This window comes from Strongylocentrotus purpuratus, unplaced genomic scaffold (genome assembly GCF_000002235.5).
Source record: "Strongylocentrotus purpuratus isolate Spur 01 unplaced genomic scaffold, Spur_5.0 spur5_scaffold_8, whole genome shotgun sequence".
Taxonomy (NCBI): Eukaryota; Metazoa; Echinodermata; class Echinoidea; order Camarodonta; family Strongylocentrotidae; genus Strongylocentrotus; species Strongylocentrotus purpuratus.
Window position 1 is genome coordinate 8,000,588 of NW_022145614.1, and position 15,855 is coordinate 8,016,442.

At 39.6% G+C, this 15,855-nt stretch overlaps 1 protein-coding gene across 1 annotated transcript in view; it reads left to right on the top strand.

Moving 5' to 3' along the window:
* Positions 1–15,855, top strand: part of rej (sperm receptor for egg jelly) — a gene marked incomplete at its 5' end in the record, with an annotated part of 35,826 nt that overhangs the window by 3,240 nt on the left and 16,731 nt on the right. Inside the window, 6 exon segments of the mRNA NM_214608.1 lie at positions 7,432–7,554; positions 8,623–8,790; positions 9,952–10,053; positions 10,911–11,039; positions 13,413–13,574; positions 14,940–15,044. Coding sequence (NP_999773.1) covers positions 7,432–7,554; positions 8,623–8,790; positions 9,952–10,053; positions 10,911–11,039; positions 13,413–13,574; positions 14,940–15,044 — 789 coding nt within the window.

The window sequence follows — 15,855 nt, forward strand, 5'->3', positions numbered from 1 at the left end:
TCGCTATTCATAACAAGAAATGAGGGTCGCTATTCACAATAGGAGTAAAGGGTTGCTATTCATAATACGAAATGAGGGTCGCTATTCATAATGCAAAATGAGGGTCGCTATTCATAAGAGTCATTATTTATAAGGGCCATTATTCATAATCGATGAAGAGGGTCGCTATTCATAATAGGAGAAGAGGGTCGCTATTCATAATAGAAGAAGAAGGTCGCTATTCATAATGGGAGAAGAAGGTTGCTATTCATAATAAGAAATGAGGGTCGCTATTCATAATACGAAATGAGGGTCGCTATTCATAATGCAAAATGAGGGTCGCTATTCATAAGGGTCATTATTCATAAGGGCCATTATTCATAATCGATGAAGAGGGTCGCTATTCATAATAGGAGTAGAGGGTCGCTATTCATAATAGAAGAAGAAGGTCGCTATTCATAATGGGAGAAGAAGGTCGCTATTCATAATAGTAGAAGAGGGTCGCTATTCATAATACGAAATAAGGATCGCTATTCATACTAGGAGTAGAGGGTCGCTATTCATAATACGAAATGAGGGTCGCTATTCATAACAAGAAATGAGGGTCGCTATTCATAATAGGAGTAAAGGGTTGCTATTCATAATACGAAATGAGGGTCGCTATTCATAATAAGAAATGAGGGTCGCTATTCATAATACAAAATGAGGGTCGCTATTCATAATAGAAGTAGAGGGTCGCTATATTCATAATAGGAGTAGGGTGTCACTATTCATAATACGAAATGAGGGTCGCTATTCATAATAAGTAATGAGGGTCGCTATTCATAAAGAGAAATGAGGGTCGCTATTCATAATAGGAGTAGGGGGTCGCTATTCATAATACAAAATGAGGGTCGCTATTCATAATAAGTAATGAGGGTCGCTATTCATAAAGAGAAATGAGGGTCGCTATTCATAATAGGAGTAGGGGGTCGCTATTCATAATACAAAATGAAGGTCGCTATTCATAATAGGAGTAGGGGGTCGCTATTCATAATACAAAATGAAGGTCGCTATTCATAATAGGAGTAGGGGCCGCTATTCATAATACAAAATGAAGGTCGCTATTCATAATAAGTAATGAGGGTCGCTATTCATAAAGAGAAATGAGGGTCGCTATTCATAATAGGAGTAGGGGGTCGCTATTCATAATACAAAATGAAGGTCGCTATTCATAAAAAGTAATGAGGGTCGCTATTCATAAAGAGAAATGAGGGTCGCTATTCATAATAGGAGTAGGGGGTCGCTATTCATAATCCAAAATGAAGGTCGCTATTCATAAAAAGAAATGAGGGTTGCTATTCATAATAGGAGTAGAGGGTTGCTATTCATAATATACGAAATGAGGGTCGCTATTCATAATAAAAAATGAGGGTCGCTATTCATGATACGTAATGAGGGTCGCTATTCATAATAGGAGTATGCGGCAAGTCTGGAGCAAAGTTTCATCCTGCCGCAGATCTGCCGCGGACTGTTCCTGTGGCATACTGGTATGCGGCAAGTCTGCAGCAAAATTTCATCCTGCCGCAGATCTCCGCAGACTGTTCCTGTGGCATACTGGTATGCGGCAAGTCTGCACCAAAATTTCATCCTGCCGCAGATCTCCGCAGACTGTTCCTGTGGCATACTGGTATGCGGCAAGTCTGCAGCAAAATTTCTTTCTGCCTCATACTTCGGCATACTCTTTGCCGCAGATCTGCAGCAGGTCTGCGGCATACTTTTCACTTTCAAGTATTAGAGAAAAATGATGATTTGTTGTATCATTCTCGACTCTTATTTCTTGTCTGAATTCAGTCCCCCTCCCGCCCCCCCCCCCCCCTCCTGCGCAAAGCGTGTAAGCTTTGACCTTTCATAATTTAATGAAATTATTAGAGAGAGAAGACAATTCGTTGTACCATTCTTGACCCTTTTTCCTTGCTGAATTTGGTGATCCCCCTCCCCCTCCGGCGCGAAGCGCGGAAGCTTTGATGTTTCATTAAATTATTAGAGAAAGAAGAGGATTTGTTGTACCATTCTCGACTATTAATCCTAGTCTGAATTCTATCCCCCCCCCCTCTTGCGCAAAGCGTGTAAGCTTTGACCTTTCATTGTTTAATGCAATTATTAGAGAAAGAAGATATTCGTTGTTCCATTCTCGACTCTTAATCCTTGTCTGAATTCAGTTTCCCCCCTCCTGCGCAAAATGTGGAAGCTTTGATGTTTCATTAAATTATTAGAGAAAGAAGAGGATTTGTTGTACCATTCTCGACCATTTTTCCTTGTCTGATTTGAGTTCCCACCCCTCCCCCTTCTTGCGCAAAGCGCGTAAGCTTTGACCTTTCATAGTTTAATGAAATTATTAGAGTAAGAAGACGATTCGTTGTTCCATTCTCGACTCTGGCTACGCGCCTGCTTTAAAGGGAAAATGAAACAATCATGATTGTGATAGCACACAATAATGTTAGTAGAAATGAAAAAGAACAACAATTATTGCAACAACCATGGATAAATCACGGCCGGGAGCGTGGGCTGAGTGTCATATCATAGTTTTGTGTTATTGGGCGAGGGGGCGTAACGACCAAGCGAGATTTTGCAATGTTGAATGCTGACATTATTATGCACTCTAGGAAATCCCTAAGCCCAATATGTACGTTCTTTCCACTATAATTATATCTTTCTAGCTATATTTCTAAATTTCTTGGGGGACGTGTCCTCCTATCGAGCCCAGGATTGCCGCCCTGTCTATGATTACTACCAACATGAGCTCAAATACAAGCTCAAGCGAGTTTATATCAGCTGAAGCCAAATGACGGGCAAAATAAGAGTTGTGAAGCGGCCCCCCTACCGTTAATTACAAAATTGACTTTGCAGGGCAGGGGCTGTTTTAACATTTAACTTTAATTCCGTGGCTCGAAAGTTACTGTCACTAAGCGCCATTTCCTTGTCTTTCCACCTTTCTCACCCGGCTCCCCCCCCCCCCCCACTCAGTGTTATCTAGGGTACGCGTACGCATTTCCCTCCCTTTGAAAGCACCCCTCTATCTCCGGTGTGTAAAGTCAGTACGGGCCAGATTTTTGTGTATTACGGGCCAGACTTTGTTGCGTGAAAAGTATTCCTTTAACAGAGATTTTGGGGACACGAATTCGGTCCCTCCGACCCCGGAGTGGGAGGAAGGGGGGGGGGGGGTTTCCTTTTCCCCTCTCTCTGTGTTTCTTTTCTCTTCTTTCTTGTCTCTTCTCTTTTCTTTTCTCTTCTCCTTTCTTTTGTCTTCTCCTTTTTTTTCTCTTCTTTTTATCCTTTTTTTTTGCGCCGACAATAGGGGGGGGGGGGGGGCGTGACCGTTTCGGCCCCCCTGGATCCGTCACTGAGTATGCCTGTGGTGTCCAGTGGCGTTTCTGGCGTTTGTTCTCGTTTGGGGGTTGGGTGAGAGGGGCGCAAAAACGTATCTTTTCCCCCTCTTTATTTTCTTTCCCTTTCTTATTTTTGCTGAGGGGAAGGGGGAGGCAAGGGCCTTTCGATCCAAACCTTGTTGGCGGGAAAATCGCAACTGACATCCCGTTTCTTTACTTTTCTTCTTCCTCTTTTTTTCTTTCCCCTTTTTCTCCTCTTTTTTATGGGGGAGGGGGTGGAGGCAAGGCCCCACCCCCCGATTACCTTCTTTCCCCCCATTTCTTTTCTTCTTCCTCTTCTTTCTTTCCTTTCTCTCCTCTTTACCTTTCCCTTCTTTTCCTTCTCTCTCTTTCTCTCTCCTTTTTTTTTGGGGGGGGGGGGCATTTGCCACCTCGCCCCTGGATCCGCGCCTGGATGTACGGACGGTAAACGGTACGAAAAATGACCGGTATAGGCAGGGGCGTCGCTAAAGGGGGGAGGGTGTGGGGGTGCGACACCCCCCCCCCCCCACCTTTCGGGATATTGTTGGTAAAATTGCGCTGCTGTCGGGGGGAAATGAGAAAAGGGGGAGGGGGGAAATGAGAGGGAAAGGAAAAGAGAGAAAACAAGAAAAGGAAAAGATAGGAAAGAAAGGAAAGGGAGAAACCGAGAAACCCCCAAGCTTCCGGGGGCATGCAGACCCCACCAAAGGACCTTAGGCGGGCCCCTGGAAGCTCATCTGACCTTATTTTAATGCTTAAAACACCAGAGCTTCCTTGACCCTCACCTGGGCTTTGCCCCTGGACCCCACGCCAATTTAAACAATATTGCCCAACTTTTTCACAGTGTATATAGGCTAATGGTCTGGTCAAACTCCGTTCGTTTTCGATGTTAGGAAAGATTCAGGAGATCAAGTTTTTGGATAAATCAAGTTGGGTTAATTAATATGATTATTAGTATCCTGAGGCATGATAATTCATGGAAAACTGAATACTTGAAACTCTTCATTGGCTGAAATTGAAGAACTTCTGTGTGCCTGGATCTGACTAAGGCTATATAATTTGTAGTTCCATAAGTCCTACTAAAAGTTACTTTTTACACAAATATTATTTTCATATAAACAATTACTAGTTTCTTAAAATAGCCAACTAAGTCCTTAAATGGCTATGATAATGAGCATGCTTGTTCTACTTAATGTGCCAGTGGCGTAGCCACGATAAGCTTAGTCGGGGGGGGGGGGGCAGGGTGGTGGGGCAAGATTTCCCACGAGCGAGACAAATGACGATAGGATTATGTGTGTTTTCCTTCTTGTTTTCACCGCTGTAGCGGGGGAAATATATATATTATTATGGGGATGTCTATAATTATCAAAGCTAAGAAGTAAAATAATTTTTTAAAAAACATGATACAGGGGATGCAACCGTTCGCATAATGTCTTACGGTAAAAAAAATATTGTATCTGATTCTGAATATCCAACTTCCTTACCAGGCGCGGATCCAGGATTTCTTAGGGGAGGGGGCCCAAATTTTTTTATTATTTTGCTCCCGGAAATTTGAAAATCGCGCCGGCCGAAATGTCGCTCAGTGGGGGGGGGGGGGGGGGGGGGGGGGGGGGTAGTGAGCACATTTTTTTTTTTTTGATCCTCAAAAAAATTTCAATTTGCACCCCCCCCCTTGAGCGCCCGGGCCCCCCCCCCCCTGGATCCGCCACTGTTCCTTACTTATATGGAAAATATGTCGTGCGACATTGTATATTACGAAAAGCTTGAATATGGTATATAACTTAAGTCCCTACAACCCTCTCTCGAAGGCAACACTGATACAACCCCACCGACCCCCACCCTTAGACACACACAGGCTACGCCATCTATGAACTACTTGGACGAGAATTGTCGCTAATATGTACATGTACCAAGGGAATACTGCCGGGAGGGTGGGCAGAATGGCGCAGCGTGGTCAGGCTTACTTGGGGGGGGGGGGCTGGTGACCGGAAAGATGGGACACGTTCATTATTGGGGCACGCCTTTTTTTTCTTCAGAAATGTGAGTTTTCAATTAAAAATTTCTTCAAATGTTTGGGACCATGTGGCCTACCCCACTCCCGGCCTACGCCCCAGCCACGGCCTACGCTGTAGCCATGGGGTATCCTCTATCCAGTATGTCGCTTTCTTATTGACATTTAGTTATTGCTTATGTCATTTTGACTTTTTCGGTATTATGAATAGCGACCCTCATTTTGTATTATGAATAGCGACCCTCTTCTCCTATTATGAATAGCGACTCTCTTCTCCTATTATGAATAGCGACCCTCTGCTCCTATTATGAATAGCAACCCTCTTCTATTATGAATAGCGAACCTCATTTCGTATTATGAATAGCGACCCTCTTCTATTATGAATAGCAACCCTCTTCTATTATAATATGCGAACCTCATTTCGTATTAAGAATAGCGACCCTCTTCTCCTATTATGAACAGCGACCCTCATTTCGTATTATGAATAGCGACCCTCTTTTACCATTATGAATAGCGGACCAGGAAGTACGGGAATTTCCACGTTATGAATAGCGGTCCTTATGAATAGCGGACCTTATGAATAGCGGTCCTTATGAATAGCCAATAGACCCCGTTGTAATAGCTTGCTCCATGGAATTCTGGAAAAAGATATGGCCAAGCTGCAAAGAATCCAGAACTCTGCAGCACGTCTAGTGTCTCTCACCAAAAAACATGACCATATTACACCAACCCTTTAACAATTGCATTGGCTCCCCATTCAATTTCGCGTCCAGTTCAAAGTTCTTCTTTTAACCTTCAAGTCTCTACATGGTCATGCCCCAAATTATCTTTCTGAACTGATTCAATTATACACACCCAATAGGCCCCTTCGTTCTGCAAATCAAACTCTCTTGACCGTTAAAAAAGCAAAAACAAATTTCTTTGATGATAGGTCCTTTTCATGCTCTGCTCCAGGTTTGTGGAATTCTCTCCCAGCCTCCATTCGTTGCATCTCTGATATTACTTTGTTTAGATCAAAATTAAAAACCTACCTAATGGAAAATGCATATTCAACCTAGTTCTTAAATTGTTACCTAGTTCTTAAATGGTTACCTAGTTCTTAAATTGTTACCTAGTTCTTAAATTGTTACCTTACCTTGTTATCTTATGTTTCATAGTTTCACTTCATATTTGTTTTCTTGTCATTGCTCTGTTTAGTTTTAATTGTATCAATATTGTAAAGCGCTCTGATATAAATGTTTTATGAAAAGCGCTATATAAGTAAAAGTTATTATTATTATTATAAACATGGATCACGGTCATCATATTGTGACGCACACAATGGGTAATCCTGGAGACATTCATTTACTTTGGAGACAAAGTCATGGCGTATCTGAAGATGAGTCGGATGCTATAAAGTGTTCAACTGTCTCACCAACACCTTTGCACAGGAGCCATTGCGGATCAACTGCCTTCTGGATTTTGCACAATCTTGTCTGAACCAAATACGTGTTGGAGAGAAGTTGAGCCCTCAGCAAAAGAGCTTGCCGTATCGGGATACTCAGTTCAGCAGACAAAATTCAACACTAGCCTTCAACACTGCTTAGCTTGCCGGAAATATTTTTCAAAGTCAATCCAAATGCTGTGCTGGCTGGTGTTGGTATTCTCACAACACTACATGTAAATCATGTATAGACTAGGACCTTTCTGTGTTCGTTTAACGTATATTTCACCCCCAAATGATCAAGATCACTCGCTTTACTTACCTTATTTTCTAACGTATCAAGTCTGCCAGACAATCAGATTTTTTCCAGAAAATAATTCTTACTAAGGCCACAATCTTAGAAATGATTCAAACATTAAAAGAAATATTTGGTTAATTTACTTCATTTTATTTATATTTTATATTCATAATTTTTCAAATGAAGTAATTCATACCTCAACTGTCATTAATTTGCAATTAAAATACCAGTTTTTACTTGATTTTCCTGTTATCTGCAAAATAGATAAATGTGCCAAAAAGTTAAGTTTTCTCATCATTTTTATCCCATTCATTTTGTCTTTGGAACTCAGTTTCCTCAAAAACTGTCGATTGTGCTTCTGCTCCTTGTATGAATGGAGGGACTTGTGCTGATGGATTTAACAACTTTACTTGCTTCTGTGAAGAAGGCTTTACTGGGAGCATGTGTGAAACAGGTAAGCTAGTATTAGACTAAGTCGACACAGATTATTACCTACTATAAACTTTTTTATGTAGGGCAATTGCTCCTTGCTAATCAAGAAATTAAAGATAAATTGAAAAACCAGAAATAAAAATGACCTATTTTGGACAATATTATCACAGAAAAATATTCATGCTGGTTGGTGCTATTTGATGAATATTTTTCATTTTATCTGAAGGCAGAATACAATGACCTCTCCCAATGCGCATGCTCGAAGCTGATCTGCGTTTGTTGTTACTGTTGCGTGAAGAGCATATACAAATGTAGGAGCATTGAACAGAAAATATATCACCATATATCACCTGTTCTTCGCTCACTTCATTGGCTACCGGTCCATTCTCGCATTACATTTGAAATCCTACTTCTTTCATACAAAATAACGCATAACCTTGCCCCTAAATATCTTCTTGACCTAGTCTATAGTTCCCTTCGATCCTCCTATCCTGCCAGATCCCTCCGTTCATCTTCCTCCATGCAATTAATTGATGGTCCCAAACAAAAACTCGTTATGGTGACCGTGCCTTTTCATCGATTGCCCCCGCCCTCTGAAACAAACTCCCACCCCATATTAAAAATGCCCCATCCATTGAATCACTCAAAACCCTTCTCACAACCCACCTTTTTAATCAGTTATAGTATACTTTTTGGAGACGCACACAAGTAGTTAATTCTATTCAACTCAATTACGGTATATTTATGTTGCTTTTAAGGTATTGAACATGTTGAATAATTATACTAAGTTAGACAGTACCACCTGTACGCTTGCCTGTATAAAGCACCCTATAAATGTAATTATTATTATTAAAATGAATAATTCATGAGGCTTCGGGAGCGTTCAAATGTCTAAACAAAGATGGTGGACCCTCAGGGGCCTGGTGTGACCAAAAATCAACTAGTCTATATGGTCTATGATCTACATGTATGCAGACAATGTCTAGCATAGATCTAGATTTAGAAATAAAACTTGGTGCTGAAACTAAAAGATAAATTTGTTAATGTTTGTCTTCCTTTAAAAAATTTCTTTTCATGTCGTGCGTATCAGAGTACGGCTGTTTTAGACCCTGGTTTTATGGACCTGCATTTGGATACTGTTACCTATGGGAAAGAGTAGATTATAATTGGACCCAAGCCAGAGAATCTTGTATAGATCAAGGACGCGGTGCTGAATTGGCTAGTATACACAGTGCAGAGGAGAATGCTTTTGTATATGGTAAGAATCCAGACCATCGTCTCCAAGTGAGTGGGAGAGGGGAGGGGGTAGGTTTAGGTATATGAGGAGATGACCACTCACAACTTTAATAGAGGAATGGGATTGTTTCCGACTAAGCGCGCCGGAAGCAGTTTGGGATTTTGGGGGGGGGGGGGGGACAAACATTCTAGGGGGCTCACCTTCCAGGGGCAGTGGCATAATGAGGTGTGGGCAGAATAAAAATCTGCATCACCACCACTTTACATGTTACATGCAGGGCCCGCGGAATTTCTTCAAAGTGTAGTATTAATGATCAGGTAGAGCATAATTGGCGTAGGGTCCAGGGCCTGAGCCTCGGCAGGGGGTTAAGGAGCTGAGCCCCCGGAAGCTCAGGGTTTTTAGGCATTGAATTACGGTCAGATAAGCCTATTTTGATACCTTATTTGTTACACTGGCAGGTCACTAATTGGCTGGGGGTCCAGGGGTCTCCTAGGAGCTAATCCCAGGTTTCAGGTCCATTTATTGGCATCACATTAATTTCATCAAGTGGAAGGTCAAAACAGCACCAGATGGGCCCCATAGGTAGCATTTGCATTGGGAATGAATGGGTGTGTCGCCTCCCTCTATTCCATTTACATGCTATGGATGTGATTCACGAATCCTCAACTTACTGTGCCCACAGGTCGGTAACAACTTTTTAATTAGTGCACACTGTTACTGCACTGTGACTACTACTAATCTTTGAAATATTATATATTCTCGAACAGGAATTATGAATTAAATTTTATAAAAATAAACAAGAACTTAACGTTCAAAGTTTAATAATTATTTTATGATTAATTTGAGGGAAGAAAATATACGCCCACCTTTCCATCCCTTTTTTCTAAAAGATCGTCTTAAAGTAATTTTTTGTCAACTTATATTTGGTTGAGGACCAATCTTCAACAGTAGCCACGATTGCTTAAAAATGATCTGCGCATGTGCCGGGCGGGTTCTCATATAGACTCTTCCCTCAAATTATTCATAACATAACGATCAAACTTCAAATGGGTAGTTCTCTTTTAATCTTTCTATTAAACAAGATATTAATGAAAAAGGTCCTCAAGCAATTTTGATGTAATAGATTTGACCTTTCGGATGAACAAAAAGATAATTTTTTTGTATGTGTGTGTTCTATTCCAGCTCAGATAAGAAGGTATGCATGGATTGGATTAAGTGATCAGGTAACAGAAGGAGTGTTCGACTATGCAGATGGAACTCCAGTTGACTACTTAAGTTTTCCTGGTAATTATGTATACCTGTAGTTATTGCTAAACCAAGAAGAAATAGAATGAAGACATCTTTTTAAATAATTGGTAGGTGTCTTATTCTATGGTTGACCTGGGAATTGTTCTATAATTGATCTTAGTCTTGTTCCATAATTGATCTTAGTCTTGTTCTATAATTGATGTGGGTCTTGTTCTATAATTGATCTGAGTCTTGTTTCAATTTCAATTTTTTTTTTCAATTTCAATTTCAATTTATTTTTCCATCTTTAAAATAAAGAACAAATATAACATAGTATTGACACAATGTATTAAAGTTATAATATAAACATAAACAGTTCAATAATTGATCTGGGTCTTGTTCTACAATTCAATAATATTTATATTTAACTTGTTTTAGTAATTGTTATTACACCAAACATATTGGGCTATGTAACTGCCTTGATCTTGTAGTTGATACTTAGGGCTAAAATAATTTGTATCAACACATTTAATAACTCATGCTTGCCTCTCCCCCCCCCCCCAAATATCAGTACAGATGGAATAGTGTCCTTTTTAGTACAATGTTTGTGTCAAAATTAATGATCATACCGGTAATGCAAATTGAGCCATAGAATTGACTGCTTTCTGGGCCTATTGGTTTACTGAAATTCAAATAAATGTATAATGATAGGTAGTAACTTTGAAATTGATCTTCAAATTTTGCCAAAATTACAAATATGTAGCACCGAATGTAACCAATGAAAAGCCAATATAATTCAGCCTCAACAATATTATTTTTGCTAAGTCTTCATCAAGTATAAACCACATGTTTAAAACCTTTTTGTTATTCTTTTTGTTCTGACTATTATCTCTCTCTCTCTCTCTCTATTACAGATAAAAACAAACAGAGTGAAACTCGTGATTGCGTTTATGTGAAACATCTTAGAGTTGATAACTGGTCCCTTCTAGATTGTAGGGCGAATAAAACGTCCATTTGCAAATCTACAACTACTTTTTCTGCCAGTAAGTGTAAATAATCGTAGAGGGCCATGCAACAGGTCTCTTCCTGATCATATAGAGCTCATCATATTAATCCATTCCTCACACAGTCACAGTGTCAAAATTTAGATCAAACAGTATAGGTTAAATCAAACTTATTACACTTCTTTTCCCCATTTTATGCCTCGGACAACTTCAGGTGGTGTCGGATTCATTATGTTTTCAGGCTGTCCTTCCATCCAGGCGCGGATCCAGGGGGGGGGGAGCAGGCCTCTCCCCCCCCCCCCCCCCCCTGGCCAAAAAAAAAAAATTGTGACCAAAATTTATTTTTGTTTCTTGCACAAGGGGGGGGGGGGGGGGTGATTTTCAAATTTCCAGTGGCCAAAAAATAGCCCCCACACGCTTAGATTGAAATTTTTGCCGGGGGTCCTAGCCTAATATGTCCCAAGGAAACTAAAAATGGTGCTTTTATCCGGCAAATAACGATACGGTAATCGATAAATTTGACGCTGAGCCACCTGCATTGGCAGAACAAGGGATTTAAGGAAACAAGAAGATTTTTATGCCTCCGTTACGAAGTAGCCGGAGGCATTATGTTTTCGGGTTGTCCGTCTGTACGTACGTACGTACGTCTGTACGTCCCGTTCTTGTGATCACGTTATCTGAAGAACCGATCGATGGATTCCTGCCAAACTTTGGTCATGTATGTATCTTGCAGAGCCGATGAACTGATTAGATTTTGGGGTCACGAGGTCAAAGGACAAAGGTCACAGGGCTCATTAGGTATGCAAAAACAGCTCGTGATCGCGTTATCTGAAGAACCGATTGATGGATTCCTGCCAAACTTTGGTCATGTATGTATCCTGCAGAGTCAATGAACTGATTAGATTTTGGGGTCATGAGGTTAAAGGTCAAAGGTCACAGGGCTCATTATGTATGCATAAACAGCTTGTGATCGCGTTATCTGAAGAACCGATTGATGGATTGCTGCCAAACTTAGGTCATGTATGTTACTTGCAGAGCCGATGAACTGATTAGATTTAGTGGTCATGAGGTTAAAGGTCAAAGGCCACAGCACACATTATGTATGCAATAATAGCTTGTAATCGCGTTATCTCAAGAACCGATTGATGGATTCCTGCCAAAATTAGGTCATGTATGTTACTTGCAGAGCCAATGAACTGAGTAGATTCTTGGTTCATAAGGTCAAAGGTCAAAGATCATGGGCTCATTATGTATGCAAAAATAGCTTGTGAACGCATTCTCATTAGAACTGACAGATGGATTACTATTTAACTCAGGACATCTTGCAGAGCCAATGAACTGAGTAGACTTTAGGGTCATGAGGTCAAAGATCAAAGGGTCATATATGTATATGAGAAATTGCTTGTAATCACGATATTCTGAGAACCTGTCAATGGATTACAATTGAACTTGAATCCGAAAAATTTCTTCTGTTTTGGTTTGTAAAATTGCTCTATGACGGAGGCATCATTTTCGACTGCGTGCAGTCGAATTCTATCTAGTCTATTCATTAGTTTCTCTAAACTGCACCAGAGAGTTACATCACAGACAATTTCCAGGTGGATTAACAAATCCTTGACAGCTGCCGGGATTGATACATCTTCATATAAATTTCACTCTACACGTGCTGAAGCGGTCTCTGCAGCAAAGAGAGCAGACCTGCCTATTTTCAATATCCTCACCCAGGCAGGGAGGGCTAACAAACAGACATTCAGGAAGTTCTACAATGAACCTTTAGTGAAGGGATAGGGAGCCTTTACAACAGTGATTTTAGAGCAGTAATCCTGTACAAGATGAAAAGTACATCTTTTATTTACCTCTGCTGTCTGGGTACTAGTTTTGCAGAGGTATTTTGCACATGAGCCAAGTGTTACTGCTGTGCTTCAATATTTCATGTAGTCCCTTCAACGAGACTCACAAAGTAAAATAGAAAGATTAAACAAGAACTTAACGTTTGAAGTTTGATCTTTATTTCATGAGAGTGTCGAGGAAGAGATTACATGCCCTCAGCTCCCACCCTATGACTTCAAAAGTAATTTAAGTTCTCTACATCTTTCTATGGGTTCAGCAGTCACATTTGGTGCTTTGAAGTATGTGTGCCTCCGCGCTAAGCGAGATCTCATGTAATCTCTTCCTCGACACTCATGAAAGAAAGATCAAATTTCAAACGATAAGTGCTCGTTTAATCTTTCTATTAATAATAGTCTACATGTATAAGCTAGTGACAGTTAAAATCTATTTGGTCTATGATCTATGCACAAAATGAATAGTGTAGATCATCGTTTCAAAATTAAAATTTTGTGCTTAAAGATAAATTTGCTAACATTTTTCTTTCTTTCTTTAAACAAATTCTTTTTATGTCATGCGTATCAGCTGATGGTTGTGCCACAGGTTGGGTCCATAACCCTGCAACTGGCTACTGTTACTTCTATGAAGAAAGAGGTGGGATGTGGTCTAAAGGCAGAGAATTCTGTTTAGATGCAGGTGCTGACTTAGCTAGCATACACAGTGCAGAGGAGAATGCCTTTATATTTGGTAAGAATATGGACCACATACATGCCAACTGTTCAGATTAAAGAGGAACATTCCTCTTTTTGGGAGAAGATAATTATCATTTTAATGCAGGTGTTCCTCTTCCTGTACAAATTTGTTGTATTGAATAGGAGAGTTAGGATTGTTCCTCTTTGTTTTGAAAATAGCATAATTTGTACAGATTTCTGATTTTCAAATGTTGGCATGTATGGGACCATCGTCTCCAAGTGAAAGGGAGAGGGGAGGGGGGTGGTTTAGGTATATGTGGAGATGACCTCTCACAACTATTAAAAGAGGAATGGGATGTGTTTCCAACATAAAATTGAAATGACATTGCGTTAGGAACCTGAGAGCATTTTTGTTTAAGTGCTGTTGGTACTGGAGAGTTAAAAAAAAGTCTGACACAAGTCTGACACAAAAAAGGAAAGAAGAAAAGGTGCCATCATTTTCTTAGGGTGCCTTTTTACTCCAAGAAACACAGACAGCAACCTTGCAACACACTCTACAGGACCCAAACACTAGCTCCTAGGAGCTAATCCCAGGTTTCAGGTCCATTTATTGGCATCACATTAATTTCATCAAGTGGAAGGTCAAATCTTATTAATAGCACCAGATGGGCCCATGTAGGAGCATTGAACAGAAAATAGATTACATTACATTTGAAATCCTACTTCTTTCATACAAAATAACACATAACCTTGCCCCTAAATATCTTCTTGACCTAGTCTAGATGGGCAGGTATCATTTGCATTGGGAAGGAATGGGTGTGTCACCTCCCTCTATTCCATTTACATGCTATCGATGTGTTACACGTTGTATCAGCCTCAAGACAGTCCAGATTTTGCTGAATTAATCAGAAATCCAGCTTTGGTTCAAGGTTGCTAACACAATATTGCATTGTGGAAGCTTGTTCATAGAGGTGATATTGCCGTTTCTTGTCTCGGCAAATAATTTCAAATGACCATTGCAACTGACATTCAGTCTCTCGCAATTCAAACAAATGAAAGTCTGGAATTTGAAATTGTTTTGCCTGAAAGGTCCCCTTAAGAAGAAAGTGTAGAGTCTTCAGTTCCATTTCACTTCTTGTATTTTACAAAAATATTTTGTTAACATTTTCATAGTTTACAGTATAAATTATATTTGTTTCAAGTACTATTTATACATTTCTCTGCCCTTTCTCATAAAACATTGCAATAATTGCCATTTGAGTTACCAAAATGATATCCTTTTATGAGTTTTAAAAAACAACATCATCACCAAAGCTGGCTACCTGTGAACTGTTACAAGATATTCATACAAATGTGATAAATTTCACCTTTCTGGTGAACAAAAAGATAATCAACACTTTGTTTATGTTTTGTACTCCAGATATGCTTACAGAATTTGTATGGTTAGGATTAAACGATCTGGAAACAGAAGGAGTGTATACTAACTTTTCAGATGGAACTCCAGCTGACTTCGACAATTTTCCTGGTAATTATATATATGCTAAACCATGAATAAATACAATGAAGAAATTTGTTTGATAATTGATTAGTGACTTATTCTATAGTTGATCAGGGACTTTGTCTTGTTTCATAGTTGATTTGAGTCTTGTTTTATCATTAATCTGGGTCTTGTTCTATCATTTATCTGGGTCTTGTTCAATAATTGATCTGGGTCTTGTTTTATAATTGATCTGGGCCTTTGTCTATAATTGATCTGGGTTTGTTCTGTAATTGATCTGGGTTTTGTTCTCTAATTGATCTGGGTCTTGTTCTATAATTGATCTGGGTTTGTTCTATAATTGATCTGGGTCTTGTTTTATAATTGATCTGGGTCAGTCTTGTACTCTTGTTCTGTAATTGATCTGGGTTTTGTTCTCTAATTGATCTGGGTCTTGTTCTATAATTGATCTGGGTTTTGTTCTATAATTGATCTGGGTCTTGTTTTATAATTGATCTGGGTCTTGTACTCTTGTTCTATAATTGATCTGGGTTTTGTACTCTTGTTCTGTAATTGATCTTGGCCTTGTACTCTTGTTCAATAATTGATCTGGGTCTTGTACTCTTGTTCTATAATTGATCTTGGTCTTGTTCTATAATTGATTCGGGCCATGTTCTATAATTGATCTGGGTCATGTACTCTTGTTCTATAATTGATCTGGGTTTTGGTCTACAATTCAATTATCTTTATATTGAATTAGTTTGAGTTTTTATGACACCACCTTTATTGGACTATATAACTGCTATGATCTTGTAGTTGATACTTAGGCTAAAATAAATTTGAATACTATTACTAATAT